Source organism: Puma concolor, chromosome A2, assembly GCF_028749965.1.
Source record: "Puma concolor isolate L17-30 chromosome A2, mPumCon1.1.hap2, whole genome shotgun sequence".
Taxonomy (NCBI): Eukaryota; Metazoa; Chordata; class Mammalia; order Carnivora; family Felidae; genus Puma; species Puma concolor.
In genome coordinates, this window is record NC_141668.1 from 88,803,982 (window position 1) to 88,826,422 (window position 22,441).

At 40.0% G+C, this 22,441-nt stretch overlaps 2 protein-coding genes across 2 annotated transcripts in view; one reads left to right on the plus strand and one right to left on the minus strand.

Annotated features, from left to right (window-relative positions):
* The window catches only part of FAM185A (family with sequence similarity 185 member A), a 145,697-nt gene that overhangs the window by 118,148 nt on the left and 5,108 nt on the right, over positions 1–22,441 (plus strand). The window lies entirely within an intron of this gene.
* Positions 1–22,441, minus strand: part of FBXL13 (F-box and leucine rich repeat protein 13) — a 217,150-nt gene that overhangs the window by 40,574 nt on the left and 154,135 nt on the right. Inside the window, exons 16-17 of the mRNA XM_086696868.1 lie at positions 19,963–20,082; positions 18,820–18,946 (exon numbers count right to left, since the gene is read on the minus strand). Coding sequence (XP_086552994.1) covers positions 18,820–18,946; positions 19,963–20,082 — 247 coding nt within the window. The remainder of the gene's footprint in view (positions 1–18,819; positions 18,947–19,962; positions 20,083–22,441) is intronic.

Sequence of the window (22,441 nt, forward strand, 5' to 3'; positions counted from 1 at the left end):
TAAATAAACTTTATAATCTGTCTTGCATATGGTTAAAGAAATAATTTTTTGGAAAAAATCTACATAAAATGACATAAGATTGCATAGTTCAACTTTTGATTATTTTTTTTTTTTTTACAAGCAGTAGCTTGTGGGCTTTCCAATTAAAATACTAAAACTAATCTCTTTCCCACAGTAGTGAGATAAGCTGTTGTAAGGATATGGAGAAAATATGACAAATGATTAATAACTACGTTGTTATAAACAGTTCATACAAATTGGCAGAAGTATTGATACCCCAATGTCAACAGAAAATTCATAGAAGGTGAAATATAATTGCAATGAAAAGCAGCAGATATAGGACAAAATTATTGATATTACTAGATTTTTTTTAAGTTTATTTATTTGAGAGAGAGAGAAAGAGAGCACGAGCAGGAGAAGGCAGAGAGAGACAGGTGAGAGAGAATCCCAAGCAGGCTCCACATTGTCAGCACAGAGCCCAATGTGGGGCTCGATCCCACAAACTGTGAGATCATGACCTGAGTCGATATCAAGAGTTGGGTACTTAACCAACTGAGCCACTAAGGTACACCTAGAATTTTTTAAAATGCAAATTCAGGGGCGCCTGGGTGGCGCAGTCGGTTAGGCGCCCGACTTCAGCCAGGTCACGATCTCGCGGTCCATGAGTTCGAGCCCCGCGTCGGGCTCTGGGCTGATGGCTCAGAGCCTGGAGCCTGTTTCCGATTCTGTGTCTCCCTCTCTCTCTGCCCCTCCCCCGTTCATGCTCTGTCTCTCTCTGTCCCAAAAATAAATAAACGTTGAAAAAAAAAATAATAAAATAAAATAAAATGCAAATTCAAATAACAATAAAGTTCTAATTCCTAGCGATTTTTGCGAAGTTATAACAGGTAATCTTGATGAATGACTATAAGTCTACCATAGTTGTTTTTTTATTGCAGATGGCAATAAAAATCGCTACAACCTATAGGGAAAGCAAATTGCCAAAACAACAAAATGTCCTGTTCAAAAGAAGAGAAAAATTGATGGGGGAAAAGTTTATAACAACTTTAAGGCAAGCTGCTTGTCTTATTCTTGGTTTTACACTCAAACCTAGAATTGCTGCTCTAAATATTGTAGGACTTAGCTAATTCTGTATCAAATGAAAGAAGAAAATAACAAAGAAAAGAATGAATCAATAAATATGTGAAATTCCTCAATGTTTGTGAAAAATAATTTACAATAATTTGGAAAAAACAACACCTGTGCCCATCATTAAGTCTTTTTGTACATCAACAAAAAATTATACAAAACATTAACACCATGCTTAATTCCTTTACACAGACCCATAACAGTACTGGGCAGTTTACTGTCTATCCCAGACAAACTGAAACAGCACACAGCACCAACATTCAAGCAAAATACTAAGCTGTGAATGTTGCCATGTACAAGTATATACATAGATGAGCAATTTTATTTTACAAAAATTGATGCTTCTGTTTTCACAGTACTTGAGCCACCTGTGAAATTTGACCTTGCTGACAATCTCTTGCTTTTGGAACTACCACCTCACTTGGTTCCCTTGATATCAGTCTGAACTCTTTCCTCACCTGTCTCTCTGGATATTCATTTTCAGTTGCCTTTGTGGGTTCACCTTCCAAATCCACCATTTCATGGAGTCTTGAACTTGACCTCTTTTCACCTTCTGTCTCTCATCTGTGACTTCCATCATGTCAACCATCTCTACATCTAGCTCAGATCCCCTTCCTGAGCAACAGATCTTTCCTGATTGATAATTAGACACATTAATGTGCCATAAGCACCTCAAACTCAGAATTGCTACTTTCAGAGGACTAGTACTTCAGTTTTTCCTACTCTTTCTGCTAGCTTCAGGAAGGAGTCTGGTGAATGGCTCATGATGGACTTCTCTAAGTACCTTGCTCTTTTCTCTGAACTTTGCAACTTTTATGATTCTCTTTATAGGTCCTAGATTTCCCTGGCTGGGAAACCTATAAATATAAACTGTGCAACTTAGCATATTTGATGTTTGAATACAGGATATTAAAAATCACATTCTATCAAATAAGATGCAGTGAGTGCCCATGAGTCTAGAATAACTGAGAACTCTGATGTAACTATTGGGCATTCAGATCACGAGAAATCTAGAAAGGAAAAAAGGTCCCTGACAGCAGACATAAAAAGCTTCCTTTTATACTGCCTTTTTTTTTTTTTTAATTTTTTTTTTCAACGTTTATTTATTTTTGGGACAGAGAGAGACAGAGCATGAACGGGGGAGGGGCAGAGAGAGAGGGAGACACAGAATCGGAAACAGGCTCCAGGCTCCGAGCCATCAGCCCAGAGCCTGACATGGGGCTCGAACTCACGGAGCGCGAGATCGTGACCTGGCTGAAGTCGGACGCTTAACCGACTGCGCCACCCAGGCGCCCCGTGCCTATTTTTTTTTTTTAAGGATAAAAATGAGATGTTAGTTGTAATAGAGGGGATAGAACTTGGAGGTGGTTGAAAATCTTTGTGTAAATTTTCTGCTTTCAGTAATGGTTGAATTGGAATATACCTAGTTACTATGATTTCTTGCCAGACATATTGAGGAAAAAACAAAACAAAAATGGTGATTCCAAAAGTCAAATGGCTATGTATTCTTTTCGCCACTCAGGATTGAAGGGGACCGTAGCGTAGAGAGATGTGTCCTAGTACTGGAATTAAACATGTTTAAAATGGAATTTGGCATCTTATTTACAAGTCCTAATCTCTCTCTGAGGTTCTTTTTCTGGGTTCTGGTACCACCATGTCTGCAGTTGACCAAGTAAAAACTTGGGAATTTTCTATGTCTCCTCCTATCCCCTCTGCTCTCCATATCCAACCAATCACCAGGCCCTCCCTACCTATATACTTCCTAAATATCTCTTATACATGTCCCTTCTGTCACCACTATCAAAACCTCATTTCTCGCTGTATGAGTTCTACTCAGAGTTCTTCAGTGGCTCCCACTGCATATAGCATGAGTCTGAATCTCTTTGCAGAGCACCCAAAGCCAGTCACGTTCTGTCCTCTACCTCTTTCTCCAGCCTCATCCCCTATCTTCTTGGGCCATGCTTGGACAATACAAAGTCACCTGTGGATCTCCCAATACAAACCCTCTTTCATGTCTCCATGCCTTCCCACTTGTTTCTTCCTCCACCAAGAATGTCCATCTTTTCTTTGCAAACATCTACTGAAGCTTTCAGCTACACCTCAGAAGCTGAGAAGTGTCCCCCGACTCCTCTATAAATGGACAACAGAAACATAAGCACTCACTTTTCAACTCATCCATGCTGCCAAGATTGTGCCAAGATACAGCACATGTACCCAGATGTATGTATCTTCATCACAACAAATATACCTCATATGTCATAATTTGAATAAATCATTGCTAAGATGTATTGACTGTTTACCATATGCCAGGCACTATGTTAAGCACTTTACATTTATTATCTTATTTAGTCCTCACAACACTATGAGGAAAGTATATTTTAAACACTGTTTTAAAGAGAGGGAAATTGGGGCATCTGGGTGGCTCTGTTGGTTAAGTATCTGACTTTGGCTCAGGTCATGATCTCATGGTCCGTGAGTTCAAGTCCCACGTTCAGCTCTCTGCTGTCAGCACAGAGCCCACTTCGGATCCTCTTTCTCTCTGACCCTCCCCTGCTCGCTCTCTCTCAAAAACAAACATTTAAGACAATAAAATAAAATAAAGAGAGGGAAATGGCACAGAGAAGTTAAGTAACTTGCCCAAGGTCTCTTAGTGTGATGGCACCAGACGAGATGTGAACCCACACTCTGGACTTAGGCTTTTGGTAACTTTTAACCAAGTAGTGTTGTTACTCTTACTGTTATTGTTTTGCCACTAGACTGTACCTAGGCTGTAAATTTAGTACTCCCAGTACCTCACATAATATTTAACACACAGTTGACAATGAATAAAGATCTGTGAATGGATGAGTAGTCTGTAAAATTATCTGTTTTTATGGAGCCAATTCTCTCCTATGTTGTGGCATATTCTCAGGATTCTTGGATAGAATCTATTTCCCTTAGTAATTATGTGAGTTAGTGTTTATATTTCATATGTTCCTTTCTGAACAATTTGCTGTGTTTGGTATTGCTTACCACATTCTTTTAGAAATGAAGGACAAAACTTATACTTGGAAATATGTTTTATCTTAATTACCACCATATCCTCTTTCTTTCTTTCTTTCTTTCTTTCTTTCTTTCTTTCTTTCTTTCTTTCTTTCTTTCTTTTTTTATGTTTATTTTTGACAGAGAGTGACAGAGCACAAGCAGGAAGGGGCAGAGAGAGGGAGACACAGAATCCCAAGCAGGCTCCAGGCTCTGAGCTGTCAGCACACATCCTCTTTCTGAAATCACTGAAAACACTATCTTGTACAAAGTCCTTCAGAATGTATTTTAACCTCACAAGTGATTTTCCCTTTTATACTATGGCTAGCAGTTAAAATTTTATGCAGTTAAAACTTTCTTTTTTTCAATGATTTTTATTTATTTCTACTTACTTGATTGTTAGTATGAATTTTGTTATCATATTTTTTTTAAATTTTTTTTTAACGTTTATTTATTTTTGAGATAGAGAGAGAGACAGAGCATGAATGGGGGAGGGTCAGAGAGAGGGAGACACAGAATCTGAAACAGGCTCCAGGGTCTGAGCTGTCAGCACAGAGCCTGACGCGGGGCTCGAACTCACGGACCGCGAGATCATGACCTGAGCCGAAGTCGGCCGCCCAACCGACTGAGCCACCCAGGCGCCCCTGTTACCATATTTTTTAATGTAGTAACCACTCTGATCTAATTTACTGACCTACAGGTCTAAAGGAAAACAGGCTTTGGTCAACACACAGAAATAGGTCCTCTATATATTTATGGAGAGAAAGAAAATCAGCATCTATGTTACCTAGAAATAGAGCAACTGGCCTTGAGACTCCTTGTCTCCTACCTGATGGAGGTCAAGAGGAGAGTTCTGGCACCAACGACTCTCCTTGAGGGAAGTGACAAACTTAAATTGTTCACTTCTTTTTGCAATTTTTCTAGTAGGCATTTTGCCAGATACAGGAGACAAATGCCTGTAACCTCTGTAAGGAAAGCCACTATTGCTACTGGTGGTAGCAACAGATTCCTATAAAGCCAGTAGCTAGGAGATGGGCCTGGAAAGGACTCAAAAGAGGTCCAGCTCCATATGGAAGAGTATAACTAGGGCAGAATTCTTGTTATGTGCCTTTGAAAATCCAAGGCAAACGCATCTGCCTCTGAGTTTCCCTGCTTCCTTTTAACTCCCATTCTTTCTATTTATCGAATCCCAAGCGATTTCATGTGTTTCCTGCTTTAGAGGTTTTGCTTCACTGAGCCTCAGGCCTTATTTATGTGTGTGTTCCATGCAGATGGGTGGTCTCTTGAAAGTGTATCGTCAGATGAAGACATTCAGCTGTAAGCACTCCTACTCCAGCTCGGAGAATAGCTGAGAAAATGTGGAAATTGAAGAAGCCGTAAGTGTTTGGTTGAAAGGAAGGAAATGGTATGAGATTCATTCATTCACTCACTCCCTGACTCACAAATCAAATATTTTACGTGCCTCTTATGAACTAGGCATTATGCTAGGCTTCCCAAAGATGGGATGATCCAGGCCTTACCATCAAGAAGTTTACAGTGTTGTAGGGAGACAAGTGTGCAACAAATATTAAAGTATAATGAGTTAATGGCTTTACTGGGGCCATTGTGAAATATGGTAGAAACAAGACAGAGAAATCCTAAGTCTGCTTAGGAGTTCCAGGAGAGCTACACACAGTTGAAACTTGAGGGATAAGCAGGAATTTACTAGGTGGACAAGGGGAGAGGGTATTTCAGACACAGGGAATAACTTGCAGAGATGGGAAGGCAAGGGGAGCGTGACACGTTCAAGGAGCTATAGGAGAGTCAGCTCTGTGTCTGTGGAGCCGAAGATGAAAAGTGGGAATCTGGGGGAAGTGAAATGGTAGAGGTGGGCAGCAACAATCTCAGGAAGAGTTTGGACCTTTACACTAATTGTTTAGACTTTAAACTGTAAGCAGTATGGAACTCCTGCAGAATATGCTCCAGGAAGCATTAGGCTCCAATTTGCATGCTGAAGGATCACACTGCAGTCGAGTGGAGAACAGATTTGAAAACAGTGATATTTAAGACAAGAGAGGTTAGTAAGGAGAAATAGTGCTTGAACTACAGCAGTGGCAGCAGAGATGGAGAGGAGGCAAAGGGATAGACATAAGAAGTATTTATATCATAATACAATTTAAACTTTATAACATATACAATTAAAATTAACATGGAATGTGCATGCCAGTATTCAATCAATTTTTTTTTTGAAGTTCAATGAAAATAATTTGTGTGCTACCAATAATTCAAGAGGTATTATTACTGGGAGGCCATCTAAATAGATAACACCTCTCTGGAGAACTATGCTGTAATGTGACAGAAATAAGATACAGGATATTAGGAACTAGAGAATGCTTATTTAGGAAAAACACCTAGAGACATTAATGTCACCATGTGATTTATGTTTTCTTTTTTTTTTTTTTTTTTTTTTTTTTTTTTATTTATATATGAAATTTATTGTCAAATTGGTTTCCATACAACACCCAGTGCTCATCCCAAAAGGTGCCCTCCTCAGTACCCATCACCCACCCTCTCCTCCCTCCCACCCCCCATCAACCCTCAGTTTGTTCTCAGTTCTCAACAGTCTCTTATGCTTTGGCTCTCTCCCACTCTAACCTCTTTTTTTTTTTTTTTTTTTTTTTTTTTTGTTCCCCTCCCCCATGGGTTTCTCTTAAGTTTCTCAGGATCCACATAAGAGTGAAACCATATGGTATCTGTCTTTCTCTGTATGGCTTATTTCACTTAGCATCACACTCTCCAGTTCCATCCACATTGCTACAAAAGGCCATATTTCATTTTTTCTCATTGCCACGTAGTACTCCATTGTGTATATAAACCACAATTTCTTTATCCATTCATCAGTTGATGGACATTTAGGCTCTTTCCATAATTTGGCTATTGTTGAGAGTGCTGCTATGAACATTGGGGTACAAGTGCCCCTATGCATCAGTACTCCTGTGTCCCTTGGATAAATTCCTAGCAGTGCTATTGCTGGGTCATAGGGTAGGTCTATTTTTAATTTTCTGAGGAACCTCCACACTGCCCTCCAGAGCGGCTGCACCAATTTGCATTCCCACCAACAGTGCAAGAGGGTTCCCGTTTCTCCACATCCTCTCCAGCATCTATAGTCTCCTGATTTGTTCATTTTGGCCACTCTGACTGGCGTGAGGTGATATCTGAGTGTGGTTTTGATTTGTATTTCCCTGATAAGGAGCGACGCTGAACATCTTTTCATGTGCCTGTTGGCCATCTGGATGTCTTCTTTAGAGAAGTGTCTATTCATGTTTTCTGCCCATTTCTTCACTGGGTTATTTGCTTTTCGGGTGTGGAGTTTGGTGAGCTCTTTATAGATTTTGGATACTAGCCCTTTGTCCGATATGTCATTTGCAAATATCTTTTCCCATTCCGTTGGTTGCCTTTTAGTTTTGTTGGTTGTTTCCTTTGCTGTGCAGAAGCTTTTTATCTTCATAAGGTCCCAGGAATTCACTTTTGCTTTTAATTCCCTTGCCTTTGGGGATGTGTCGAGTAAGAGATTGCTACGGCTGAGGTCAGAGAGGTCTTTTCCTGCTTTCTCCTCTAAGGTTTTGATGGTTTCCTGTCTCACATTCAGGTCCTTTATCCATTTTGAGTTTATTTTTGTGAATGGTGTGAGAAAGTGGTCTAGTTTCAACCTTCTGCATGTTGCTGTCCAGTTCTCCCAGCACCATTTGTTAAAGAGACTGTCTTTTTTCCATTGGATGTTCTTTCCTGCTTTGTCAAAGATGAGTTGGCCGTACGTTTGTGGGTCTAGTTCTGGGGTTTCTATTCTATTCCATTGGTCTATGTGTCTGTTTTGGTGCCAATACCATGCTGTCTTGATGATGACAGCTTTGTAGTAGAGGCTAAAGTCTGGGATTGTGATGCCTCCTGCTTTGGTCTTCTTCTTCAAAATTACTTTGGCTATTCGTGGCCTTTTGTGGTTCCATATGAATTTTAGGATTGCTTGTTCTAGTTTCGAGAAGAATGCTGGTGCAATTTTGATTGGGATTGCATTGAATGTGTAGATAGCTTTGGGTAGTATTGACATTTTGACAATATTTATTCTTCCAATCCATGAGCAGGGAATGTCTTTCCATTTCTTTAAATCTTCTTCAATTACCTTCATAAGCTTTCTATAGTTTTCAGCATACAGATCCTTTACATCTTTGGTTAGATTGATTCCTAGGTATTTTATGCTTCTTGGTGCAATTGTGAATGGGATCAGTTTCTTTATTTGTCTTTCTGTTGCTTCATTGTTAGTGTATAAGAATGCAACTGATTTCTGTACATTGATTTTGTATCCTGCAACTTTGCTGAATTCATGGATCAGTTCTAGCAGACTTTTGGTGGAGTCTATCGGATTTTCCATGTATAATATCATGTCATCTGCAAAGAGCGAAAGCTTGACTTCATCTTTGCCAATTTTGACGCCTTTGATTTCCTTCTGTTGTCTGATTGCTGATGCTAGAACTTCCAGCACTATGTTAAACAACAGCGGTGAGAGTGGGCATCCCTGTCGTGTTCCTGATCTCAGGGAAAAAGCTCTCAGTTTTTCCCCGTTGAGGATGATGTTAGCTGTGGGCTTTTCATAAATGGCTTTTATGATCTTTAAGTATGTTCCTTCTATCCCGACTTTCTCAAGAGTTTTTATTAAGAAAGGGTGCTGGATTTTGTCAAAGGCCTTTTCTGCATCGATTGACAGGATCATATGGTTCTTCTCTTTTTTTTTGTTAATGTGATGTATCACGTTGATTGATTTGCGAATGTTGAACCAGCCCTGCATCCCAGGAATGAATCCCACTTGATCATGGTGAATAATTCTTTTTATATGCCGTTGAATTCGATTTGCTAGTATCTTATTGAGAATTTTTGCATCCATATTCATCAGGGATATTGGCCTGTAGTTCTCTTTTTTTACTGGGTCTCTGTCTGGTTTAGGAATCAAAGTAATACTGGCTTCATAGAATGAGTCTGGAAGTTTTCCTTCCCTTTCTATTTCTTGGAATAGCTTGAGAAGGATAGGTATTATCTCTGCTTTAAATGTCTGGTAGAACTCCCCTGGGAAGCCATCTGGTCCTGGACTCTTATTTGTTGGGAGATTTTTGATAACCGATTCAATTTCTTCGCTGGTTATGGGTCTGTTCAAGCTTTCTATTTCCTCCTGATTGAGTTTTGGAAGAGTGTGGGTGTTCAGGAATTTGTCCATTTCTTCCAGGTTGTCCAATTTGTTGGCATATAATTTTTCATAGTATTCCCTGATAATTGTTTGTATCTCTGAGGGATTGGTTGTAATCATTCCATTTTCATTCATGATTTTATCTATTTGGGTCATCTCCCTTTTCTTTTTGAGAAGCCTGGCTAGAGGTTTGTCAATTTTGTTTATTTTTTCAAAAAACCAACTCTTGGTTTCATTGATCTGCTCTACAGTTTTTTTAGATTCTATATTGTTTATTTCTGCTCTGATCTTTATTATTTCTCTTCTTCTGCTGGGTTTAGGCTGCCTTTGCTGTTCTGCTTCTATTTCCTTTAGGTGTGCTGTTAGATTTTGTATTTGGGATTTTTCTTGTTTCTGGAGATAGGCCTGGATTGCAATGTATTTTCCTCTCAGGACTGCCTTTGCTGCGTCCCAAAGCGTTTGGATTGTTGTATTTTCATTTTCGTTTGTTTCCATATATTTTTTAATTTCTTCTCTAATTGCCTGGTTGACCCACTCATTCGTGAGTAGGGTGTTCTTTAACCTCCATGCTTTTGGAGGTTTTCCAGACTTTTTTCTGTGGTTGATTTCAAGCTTCATAGCGTTGTGGTCTGAAAGTATGCATGGTATGATTTCAATTCTTGTAAACTTATGAAGGGCTGTTTTGTGACCCAGTATATGATCTATCTTGGAGAATGTTCCATGTGCACTCGAGAAGAAAGTATATTCTGTTGCTTTGGGATGCAGAGTTCTAAATATATCTGTCAAGTCCATCTGATCCAATGTCTCATTCAGGGCCCTTGTTTCTTTATTGATCGTGTGTCTAGATGATCTATCCATTTCTGTAAGTGGGGTGTTAAAGTCCCCTGCAATTACGACATTCTTATCAATAAGGTTGCTTGTGTTTATGAGTAATTGTTTTATATATTTGGGCGCTCCGGTATTCGGCGCATAGACATTTATAATTGTTAGCTCTTCCTGATGGATAGACCCTGTCACTATTATATAATGTCCTTCTTCATCTCTTGTTACAGCCTTTAATTTAAAGTCTAGTTTGTCTGATATAAGTATGGCTACTCCAGCTTTCTTTTGGCTTCCAGTAGCATGATAAATAGTTCTCCATCCCCTCACTCTCAATCTAAAGGTGTCCTCAGGTCTAAAATGAGTCTCTTGTAGACAGCAAATAGATGGGTCTTGTTTTTTTATCCATTCTGATACCCTATGTCTTTTGGTTGGCGCATTTAGTCCATTTACATTCAGTGTTATTATAGAAAGATATGGGTTTAGAGTCATTGTGATGTCTGTATGTTTTATGCTTGTAGTGATGTCTCTGGTACTTTGTCTCACAGGGTCCCCCTTAGGATCTCTTGGAGGGCTGGTTTAGTGGTGACAAATTCCTTCAGTTTTTGTTTATTTGGGAAGACCTTTATCTCTCCTTCGATTCTAAATGACAGACTTGCTGGATAAAGGATTCTCGGCTGCATATTTTTTCTGTCTAGCACACTGAAAATCTCGTGCCAATTCTTTCTGGCCTGCCAAGTTTCAAAAGACAGATCAGTCACCAGTCTTATAGGTCTCCCTTTATATGTGAGGGCACGTTTACCCCTTGCTGCTTTCAGAATTTTCTCTTTATCCTTGTATTTTGCCAGTTTCACTATGATATGTCGTGCAGAAGATCGATTCAAGTTACGTCTGAAGGGAGTTCTCTGTGCCTCTTGGATTTCAATGCCTTTTTCCTTCCCTAGTTCAGGGAAGTTCTCAGCTATTATTTCTTCAAGTACCCCTTCAGCACCTTTCCCTCTCTCTTCCTCCTCTGGGATACCAATGATGCGTATATTATTTCTTTTTAGTGTATCACTTAGTTCTCTAATTTTCCCCTCATATTCCTGGATTTTTTTATCCCTCTTTTTCTCAGCTTCCTCTTTTTCCATAACTTTATCTTCTAGTTCACCTATTCTCTCCTCTGCCTCTTCAATCCGAGCCGTGGTGGTTTCCATTTTGTTATGCATTTCGTTTAAAGCGTTTTTCAGCTCCTCGTGACTGTTCCTTAGTCCCTTGATCTCTGTAGCAAGAGATTCTCTGCTGTCCGCTATACTGTTTTCAAGCCCAGCGATTAATTTTATGACTATTATTCTAAATTCACTTTCTGTTATATTATTTAAGTCCTTTTTGATCAGCTCATTAGCTGTTGTTATTTCCTGGAGATTCTTCTGAGGGGAATTCTTCCGCTTGGTCATTTTGGATAGTCCCTGGCGTGGTGAGGACCTGCAGGGCACTTCCCCTGTGCTGTGGTGTATAACTGGAGTTGGTGGGCGGAGCCGCAGTCAGACCTGATGTCTGCTCCCAGCCCACCGCTGGGGCCACAGTCAGACTGGTGCGTGCCTTCTCTTCCCCTCTCCTAGGGGCGGGATTCACTGTGGGGTGGGGTGGTCTGTCTGGGCTACTTGCACACTGCCAGGCTTGTGATGCTGGGGATCTGGCGTCTTAGCTGGGGTGGGTAGGCAAGGTGCACAGGGGCAGGAGGGGCAGGCTTAGCTTGCTTCTCCTTAGGTGATCCACTTCAGGAGGGGCCCTGTGGCAGCAGGAGGGAGTCAGATCCGCTGCCGGAGGTTTGGCTCCGCAGAAGCGCAGAGTTGGGTGTTTGCGCTGAGCGAGCAAGTTCCCTGGCAGGAACTGGTGCTCTTTGGGATTTTGGCTGGGGGATGGGCGGGGAAGATGGCGCTGGCGAGCGCCTTTGTTCCCCACCAAACTGAGCTCTGTCGTCCGGGGGCTCAGCAGCTCTCCTTCCCTTTGTCCTCCAGCCTTCCCGCTTTCTGAGCAGAGCTGTTAACTTATGACCTCCCAGACGCTAAGTCGCGCTTGCTGTCGGAACACAGTCCGTCAGGCCCCTCCGCTTTTTGCAAGCCAGACTCGGGGGCTCTGCTTGGCCGGCGAGCCGCCCCTCCGCCCCGGCTCCCTCCCGCCAGTCCGTGGAGCGCGCACCGCCTCTCCGCCCTTCCTACCCTCTTCCGTGGGCCTCTCGTCTGCGCTTGGCTCCGGCGACTCCGTTCTGGTAATCCTCTGGTGGTTTTCTGGGTTATTTAGGCAGGTGTAGGTGGAATCTAAGTGATCAGCAGGACGCGCGGTGAGCCCAGCGTCCTCCTACGCCGCCATCTTCCTCCAAGCTGATTTATGTTTTCTTAAAGAGAGAATGCATCAGTAATATAAAACCCATTGATATTTCCTTGGAATGATCTGGACTGGGAAGTGTGATTTTCTGATAATTATGGAGAATATGACCAATGTTTATTATAAAATTATTTCAAAAAATCTTGAAAGGTACCATTTGCCAAGATGCATTAGCTATTGTTATGATCCTCATTGATAATTTTCTCAGCATCTACCTATCCAGGCACATGAAAAATAGAAGGAGGAGCATCCCAGGCAGACGTTACAGCATGTATAAAGGTCCTGAGGTAGGAAAGATTTTTGACTTGTTTGAGGAGTGAAAAAAAAAGGCAGTGGAGCTGGAGGAAAGGAAATGAGGGGAGCAGGGGCATGAGGTGATATTAGGAGAACAGGCAGGGATCTGTCTAATAGTAAATATTCTTTCAAATTTTGGTCCTTTCCTGGTTTACCTTCTGTGTTTTATTAAACACTGTTGGATATTCCCTTAATACTGCACACATGGTTACACTCCCCTGGTTCTCTTACAACCTTTCTCACCTTCTTTCTTTAGTCCCCTTTATGGATTCATCTTATTTCCACTCCTTGCCTTTAGTCTTTCTCCCTTCCAATCTGTCCTCCAGAGAACAACACAAATAATGTATCTAAAATGGGAGGCTAGGGGCGCCTTGGTGGCTCAGTTGGTTAAGCATCCGACTTCGGCTCAGGTCACGATCTCACAGTTCGTGAGTTCGAGCCCCGCATTGGGCTCTGTGCTGACAGCTCAGAGCCTGGAGCCTGTTTCAGATTCTGTGTCTCCCTCTCTCTGACCCTCCCCCATTCATGCTCTGTCTCTCTCTGTCTCAAAAATAAATAAACGTTAAAAAAAATTTTTTTTAAATAAAATAAATAAAATAAAATGGGAGGCTATTATGACTCTGACTTCCCTGCTAAGTGTTGTCTCCTCATCCATTGGTTCAAGTCCAAGCTCCTTGGCCTAGGATGAATTCCTCAGTGACATCTCCTTTTCACGGTACATTTTAGTAGTGTGAAGCTGCATAAAGTTCCTTGAACAAGCATGCATTTGCATGCTTGCATGTCGAGCAGGCTGAGTTAAGAGATCCCTTCCTCTCTTCTTCCAACACTACACCTGCCACACCATGTTTAAATTACTCATACTTACCCTTCCACATTGGACTGCAGAGAACAGATCTTATTCCCATTTGGTAACTCTAGAGCCCAGCATTTGTTCCTTCATTCAGTGAGTATTTATCAAGTGTCTATTACCCCCCAAGGTTCTGGGAAAGCAGCAGTGAGCAAAACAAAGTCTCAGTCTTCTTGGATCTCACATCCTAGTAAGGGACTCTAGGAAATAGCGTACATGATAGGCACTCAAGATATGGTACTCATAATTAAAAATTTCAAAAATCAGGGGCCCCTGGGTGACTCGGTCAGTTAAGGTCTCACTCTTGATTTCAGCTCAGGTCATGATCTCACAGTTCATGAGTTTGAGCCCCATATCGGGCTCCATGCTAACAATGAAGAGCCTGCTTGGGATTTTCTTTTTCCCTCTCTCTCTGCCCCACCCCGTGCTCTCTTTCTCTCAAAATAAATTTAAAAAAATAAGACTTTCTTTAAAAATTAAAAAAAATAAAAATTTCAAAAATCAGGCAAATGAAAGAGACTTAATTAAACCACTGTCTAAGCACACTGTCTGGACCATTGCTCTGACTCATTTCTCCTTTAAACAGCAAATATGGCAGTGACTAAAGCAACTTAAGCAATGGATTGAACTTCCCTAACTGTAGGTACTATGGTCTTCAGTAAGTGATAATTCTCCCAACTAGAGGAAAACATTTTCCCCACATACATGAAGATATAACCTCATATTCAAACAATCCTCTGAGGTAGGAAGGGAATGAATAACATCGCATTTAATGAGACATTAAGAAAAGCTGTATAAGAGATTAAAAGACTTTCAATGATACTTTAAGATACCATCACATTAGTGAGCTATTTCCCTCACTTGTGAACCCTGTCCCCTTTATATTAAAAGAAGAAAATTGACATATTTCCTCATTCTCTAAAATGTGCTTACTAGATAACTTGTTATACAAGCTTTTATTCCTGGATGATACATTTTTCACTATTTTCTAATTATTATAAGAAATGTAGACAGCTTTAAATAACTGTGTTCTCCTCTTTGCTTCCCCCATTTAAGCTAGCTCTCTCACTCAAGCATATTTCTAAATTTCTAAATATCTCTACTTTTGCTTTCGCTGATTAACTTCCTCACGAGTTTCCATGACTTTCAGAGTGCAACACGCCTTCACACTTTGCAAACCTAAAAAGCTCTTCTGTCTCTAAGGAGTGAATTTCAGCGATTTCTCTGCTTATTTCCTGAGCTCTACATTTCTCTAAAGCTGTCTTCCAGGTGACTCAAACCAAACAGCAGCCCTGCTCCTTGCACTGTGGAAAGGACACAGCTCAGTAAGGGATGCCACCATTTAAACAGATGCTCAAGCCAAAAATCTGGCATCATCCCTGATTGCCTCCCTTCCTTCTTTACCCCCATACTCAGTCTATTTCTATTTCCTGATGATTCATTTTCCTCAGTGTCTCTCAAATCTGCAGATTTTGCTCCAGCCCTACTGTCATCTCCCCTAGCTCTAGCCTTAATGCAGACACTCATAACTGGATTACTGCTTTATAATTAGTCTCTCGTTCATCTATTATTCCCTTGTCTATCCAGCAGGTACAGTCATCTTTAAACCATGTCCGTCTGACCTTGTTACAGTCTAATTGACAGTCCTAAATATCTTTCCATTGCCAAAAGGGCGAAGAACAAATTCCTCAGTATGGCTTCTGGGCCCCTCGTGACCTGGTCCTTGCCTGTCTCCTAGGCATCATCTCTTATCACTCTCCTCATGGTCAAGTCATACCCAATGTGCAGATATCCTTGATGCCACCATACTTTTAAACCTCTGTGTCTTCGTTCAGGCTGTTTCTTTGGCTCAGCACATACCCCTTCTTTCTCTCTTAGAAAAGGTCTTCTCTGACTTTCTGAGGGAGGTTGTCTCCCATACCCATCACAGTTTATAACCACTTGTCCCATGCCTGAAGAGCCATGTTTGTCTTGTTCATTCCAGCATCCCAATACTGACTACAAAGTACTCAGAATAAAGATTTGTTAACTAAATGAGTGGTGCGATTCTAACTGAAAACTCACTATTGAAAAAAAATTGAGAGTGAACAGAATTATTAGAAAACGTAAGAAGCTTTCTTTTTTTTTTCAAAAGGTATAATTGGTCACATTTGATCTCTGGTGAATATCTGTAACATTCCAGAGTTTAAATCCTAAATGTTAAGTTTCTAGTCGTATTTGCACTTCATCAGACCTACAATCCAGACTGGTGTTTAGCTGCCCAAACTGACATCTGGGCTGACTCATTTTATTTTTACTATTTGAGATTAGCTACCACAGCTGTTGTAGTACTACAGTGTTGACCATTTGCCTTTTATTTTTTATTTTTTAAAATTTATATTCAAGTTAGTCATCATATTTTTTATTTTTATTATTTTTTTAACCATTCACCTTCTAGATCAAAGTTTAACCAATTTGGAGGAAGAAAGCAACAACCTTCAGAAGACTTCTTTTTAAATGTTTTAGCAGAATATAACTAGCATTCTCCCCCACAGATATCCATTTACAGCTCTCTCATATTGTATACCTTCCTTACAAGCAAAACAACAACAGCGAATGGGACTTGAGGCTATATTCTTAAGTTTTTAACTTGTCCTCAGCAGATAGAACTTCAATATATGGTCTTTGAAAATAAAAACTGAGTTTTCCCCAAATGCTAAAAACTAGGATAAACCTTCCAAGCTTCACTGCTTTTGTTCAACAAATGTTCATCATTCAGGCTTGCAAGGAGTGCTGTGGTGGAACGATATCGTGATGTGTTTCGTAATGTGCTTTGATCCTCCACCTCTTGTTACCTTGTGACCCTTCTAACAGCAGCTGGGCATTCTACTTGTATGTGTCAGGGAAAGGTTTTCACAGAACACAGGAGGAAAAAAGATATGCCAGGCCTTTAAGCTTTACATAAACCATGAAAGACTTGAGACATAATATTTTTCAAACCATGTAATGGAGTTGGAACATTTTTTTCCCATCCCCAAATTAGATAGTCTATGTCAAGAGAAAAGAAGAAGAGCTAAAAAGAGAGAGAGCAAGGGAGAGAACAAGGCAGAGGAAGGGAGAGGAGGAGGGGAAGAGCAGGGGAAGGGGGAGCTAGAGGGAAGCAAAGAATGAGTGCTGGGGGATGCCCCACACAGGGCACTGTTCTAGACCTCCCTGGACTCTATTCAGTTGGAGAGAAGGTTGGAACCCCCAACCTGATAGGTTTGGGGATCTAAGCAAATGGGAACCCATCCCACCTGTCCCTGGAAGGGTTGTGAAAAGCAACAAGGCATCCGAGTTTTTCCTGGGCTGCTTGTTGTGTCAGCTACAATCTAAAGAAGAAAACAGAAACTGTATTTAAAACTGAGGAAATTTAATTGTGATAGGGAACTGGCTAGATATGTGGTAAAGAAACTGAGAAGTGAAATGGGATAATGACACAATCTAGAGATGTGAGCAGGAGCAGGAAGCCACTACTCCCCCTGTGCTGGAAGGCCAATGAGAAGAAACGGTGTTATTGGAGGCTGGAGCCAAGGTCACCCAGGGAAGCTGGGACCACAGAAGATCTCACTGGAGGGAGAAGATCATGAAGGAAATGCAGCTGCTGCTGATGATGCAAAGAAAGGTGGAGGAAAACTCTGGTCTTTTCCCTCTTCTTACCCTCCAGTTGCTCACAAATGCCTGACAAGCACCAAACCCAACTGGAAGCTCGTGGACATGAGTCAGCCACTGCAGCAGAGTGAGAGAAGGGTGAGGCATGGGTCTGCGGCAAATACACCCAGATGTGAGAACAGGAAAATGTCTGCAGGGGATGTGTAGGCTATGGACCTAAGACAGCGTCACAGAGTCCCCATGCCCCAGCATGACCCAGAGGGGTCCAGAGGAAGGCACACATGACAAAGGAGCCTGCAGACCTAAAGGGGCTTTGGAGCTGACCAAGGAAGACACGTCAGGGATCTAACTAAACAGGAAACCAAAAACCAAATGAGCCTATGGACATCCCAGTGGATTCCAGCTTGGACAGAAGACAACGTCGTAAAAATCAGGCTTGCCACCACCAAAATGAGTTGACTACATGTAACTGCCCCTACCCCACTCTCGTACCACACATAGATGACACTACCAAGGAAGGGGAGAGGAGACCATCTAGCAGGATGGAGGCTGAATCTAAATTCACTCTTAGATAAAGAAAGGAAAGAACATAGACCAATAAACAGAGCCCACTAAATGTTGGGGAAGAATGGACACAACACAGATATCAGTAATGCAGTAAGAAATGGAGAGAAATGGGTCATGTTAAAGGATGTACTGGGGCAAGAGATCCACATAGAGAAGTAGTTCTTGTACTTGCCTGTAAGGTAGGGCTTTTCAGAGAAGGACTCCTAGGTGATTTGATGAGCATGAGGGATGAACAGGGATTTAGCAAGCAGATGGGGTAGAGATCCTCAACTCTGTTGTCTTCCTATATCCCTCCCAATGCACTGATTTTCAAGAGAAGCCAATGCATTTCTTATCTAACTACAGCCCATTGAAGTCTTTCAGAAACATGGCAATCTCTCCAAGTTTATCTTCCTTTTGATTAGTAAGTGGGGCAGTGCCGCAGTGATAGATAAGATACGATAAGTGTGAACTGAGTTTCAACTCTGAGGAGTAGCATCAGCCTCTTGCAGGAAATGAGTTCCTTAAAATGTATTCTTTTGTATATTTGATGAGGCCGTTTCTAGATTTCAGTTTTGAACTAAAGAGTGAGGTTTCAAGGCATTCACATAGTTTTACAGAATGTTCAGTCCACCAGAAAAACATATATAAGCCAACTGGAATATATTACATCCACATTGCCACATTTCTATAATGAAACAGATTTCAGATCTGTCGTTTAACATTCCGATCTGTCAGGACTTTGCTCAAAATACTGAATTTTCCATTTTGTAATCAGAGAAACAAGACCCTTAGTTTATAAATAACTTCATCTATCACTATTACAGAAACAGTATTCCTAAACTGGCCTTTTATAATCTAATAACTTAGGAAATAAAAATAATTGATGTTCTCTCCATTGTTATGCTACTGAAAACAATAAAAGCCATTGAACTATTTTGAAAATTTTCTTTACCTCATTAGAGATGTTTGTTCCAGAGAGATCTACTGATACCAAGGAAAAGATGTTTACAACATATTCAATTGCTAGGTCAGTCAAATGTTCACAATTTCTCAAACTCAAGTAGTTTAAATTAGGGCAGCTGGAAGAAAGCAGCATGAAGAATTAATTTTAGCTTTTAATTACAGTATTGGTAGCCATTTCTTTATATCAAAACTGTCTAAGGAAAGCAAATGGTATTGAAACAAGGACTTTCTTTTTCTCAAAATCAAAATAGGCTTAAGAAGCACCTGGGTGGCTCACTCAGTTAAGCGTCCGACTTCGGCTCAGGTCATGATCTCACGGTTTGTGAGTTTGAGCCCCACATCGGGCTCTGTGCTGACAGCTCAGAACCTGGAGCCTGCTTCAGATTCTGTGTCTCCCTTTCTCTCTGTCCCTTCCCCGCTCTCACTCTGTCTCTCTTTCTCAAAAATAAACAAATATTAAAAAATTAAAAAAAAATAGAAGTAGGTTTAAAAGTGGAAAATAATTTGGCATTACAAAATAGGATGAGAGGGAGGTGGGTTATTATATAAGACAGTCTTTCTGTGGTTTCATTTCATACTGTAATTTCTAGTGAGAAAAAAACATATCACTTGCATGCAAAAAATTGTCATGTAAGTATGATGAATGACCCCTAAAAGTGCAAGGTTAAGTTTCTCATTTATCCCTTACAAGTTTGCCACAGGAATTGGGCTCGACCCTTTCAAGTACACAAGGTCTCTGACAAGTAGGGAGAATCAAGAATAAACCCACCATCTAGAACATCTCTTGGGAAATGCTGGAGCATTTCCAAAGCCTGGAGCAAAGGTTTACACAGAGGTAATATTCTTGAAAACCACAGAGAAGTCACTCATGTCTAGATAGTGATAACTTCATTAATGATTCCATCTGAAACTTTCTCTAATATGAAATTAATAAGAAACCACTCATATATTATCAAAAAACTAGTTTAATCTATGACTCCAGTGTCTTTTCTTTTATTTCACTGAGTATTGGACCAGCTTCTTGGCCTCTTGATATTTCCCAAATGGCTCTGAAGGTCTATCTCTAAGCTCTCCTATTAGCAAATATACAATTACTAATGATATGATGTAAAATATTATTGTTTTATCATACCACTCTGATAGTTTCATAATAGAGGCATCACCCAGGTGGATACAGTTACTTAAATTTAGCTCTCTTATCCTTATGCTCACAGGACCATCAAGAAATTGCTTTACTCCCATATCACCAATTCTGTAGGAAAGAGTAAGAAAAGCTTTAAATATGATTTTATATGAAATATATAGAATACTACTTAAGTAATAGTTACTACATTCAATGCATTCTAAAATAACATGGTAATATCCTTATATTGGTATTGATTGTGCCAGTGTTTTAAAACCAAATTTGAGAATACAACTTTTAGTCTAATAGAAAAGGTATAAATGATAGTAATGGGAGAAATATTAATAAAAATGCTCTTCTGTTCATTTTTCATTTAATTAGGTGACATAATTGTAATTATTAATAAGACAGATGGTTCTTGAAATCTTTTTCTTGGTTTAAAATGTGATTGAGTTAAGCGGTCCCAATGCAAACTCCTGCACAAGAAAAACACCAAAACTTAGGAGAGTAGAACCAAGACTAACAGTCAAGCTACTGCCAGAATCTTAGAGGAATTTTCACTAAATACAAGGTCAAGTTAGCTGGACTGGAAAGCCAACAAGTGACCTTTGGATTTTTTCTGAAGTACAGAAAACCTAGAAGAAGATCTTGACCTCAGTCTTCCTACATTGTCTATCCCTAATCAGAGATGCCTTTGTGTCCCTACCATTCCCTGCCCCCTCCCTGAACCATGCTTTATAAATGGCTGGAAGTCTATTTGGCCCATCCATTCCCTGTCTTCCATTGGGAGCTTTATTTATGATTCCATTTGGAGACCACCGGTTTCTTCTAAAAAGCATTCCAGTAAATAAATACAACAGGAAATTGCACATTGCATCCTAAGAGGTAGCTTTCACATGCAACAATCCTACAGGTGGGTGTACAGATGGGAAAAGCCTTGGAAACAATATATGTGGACTGCTAACATCTTTCATACCCTCTATTTGATCAGATTTATAAAAAACTGAGCAGTACAGGCAGAAGGTGAATGGTCCTGTTTGAATTGAATGGGCCACATTAAGTGCCTCCTGTGCCCATAAACTCACCTTCCATCTATAATATGAAAGGGAGACTGTGGCAGCACCTGGGAATGCAGTAAAGGGCCTGGTGAGTAAGTGGGTGGATGGGGGAATGGGAGGGGATGGGATCAGTGCAAACACAACTGATCAACAACATTGAAATGAAAAGGTTTAGCACAGCAAAAGTAGCCAACAAAACAAAAAAGCAAACTTACTGAATGGGAGAAGATATTTGCAAATTATATATCTGATAAGGGGTTAATATCCAAAATATATAAAGAACTTATACAAGTCAACACCAAAAAAAAAAAAAAATAGTCTGATTAAAAAATGGGCAGAGGAACTGAATAGACACTTTTCCAAAAAAGACATACTGTTGGCCAACAGATACATGAAAAGATGCTCAAAATCACTAATCATCAGAGAAATGCAAATCAAAACCACAATGAGATATCACCCCCACACTAGTCAGAATGTCTAGTATCAAAAAGACAAGAAATAATGAGTATTGGTGAGGATGTAGAGAAAAGGGAACATTTGTGCACTGTTGGTGGGAATGTAAATTGGTGCAACTACTGTGGAAAACAGTATGGAGGTTCCTCAAAAAATTAAAACTAGAACTACCATAAGATCCATCAATTCCACTACTGGATATTTACCCAAAGAAAATGAAAACACTAATTCAAAAAAATATATCTACCCCATGTTTATTGCAGCATTATTGACAATAGCCAAGATATGGAAGCAATATAAGGGTCCATCATTAGATGAAAAAAGATGAGATCATGCCATTTGAGACAACATGGATGGACCTAGAGGGTATTATGCTAGGTGAAACAAGTCAGACTGAGAAATTCCAAAACCATAGGATTCAGATCATAGTGAAATCTTTTTAAAAAATGAATAAAAAGCAAAAAGATGAATCAGACCTATAAAAACAGAGAATAAACTCATGGTCTCCAGAGGGTAGAGGGGTAGGAGGATAAGCAGAACAGGTAAAGAGGTGTAGGAGATACAGGCTTCCAGTTATGGAATAAATCAGTCACAGGAATGAAAGGTACAGCATAAGGAATACAGTTAATGATATTGTAATAGTGATATATTGGGACAGATTATAGTTTCATACAGATAGTGAACATAGCATAATGTATAAACGTGTCAAATTATTAAGTTGTATACCTGAAACTAATGTAATATTGTTTGTCAACTATATTCAAATTAACAAACAAAAGAAAAACAGCTGGTAAAAACTAAAAATTCAGTAACCTAATTTAAGTCATCAAAACCAAAATTGACCCTTTTAGAAAATGAAATTAATAAGTAGAAGGCATATTTGAAAAGTTCCTTTGAAAGGCAGAAGGATAAAGAATTAGAAATAAATGAGATTGAAAACAGAGAACTAGGATTCAATCTTTAAATAAAGAGGATTC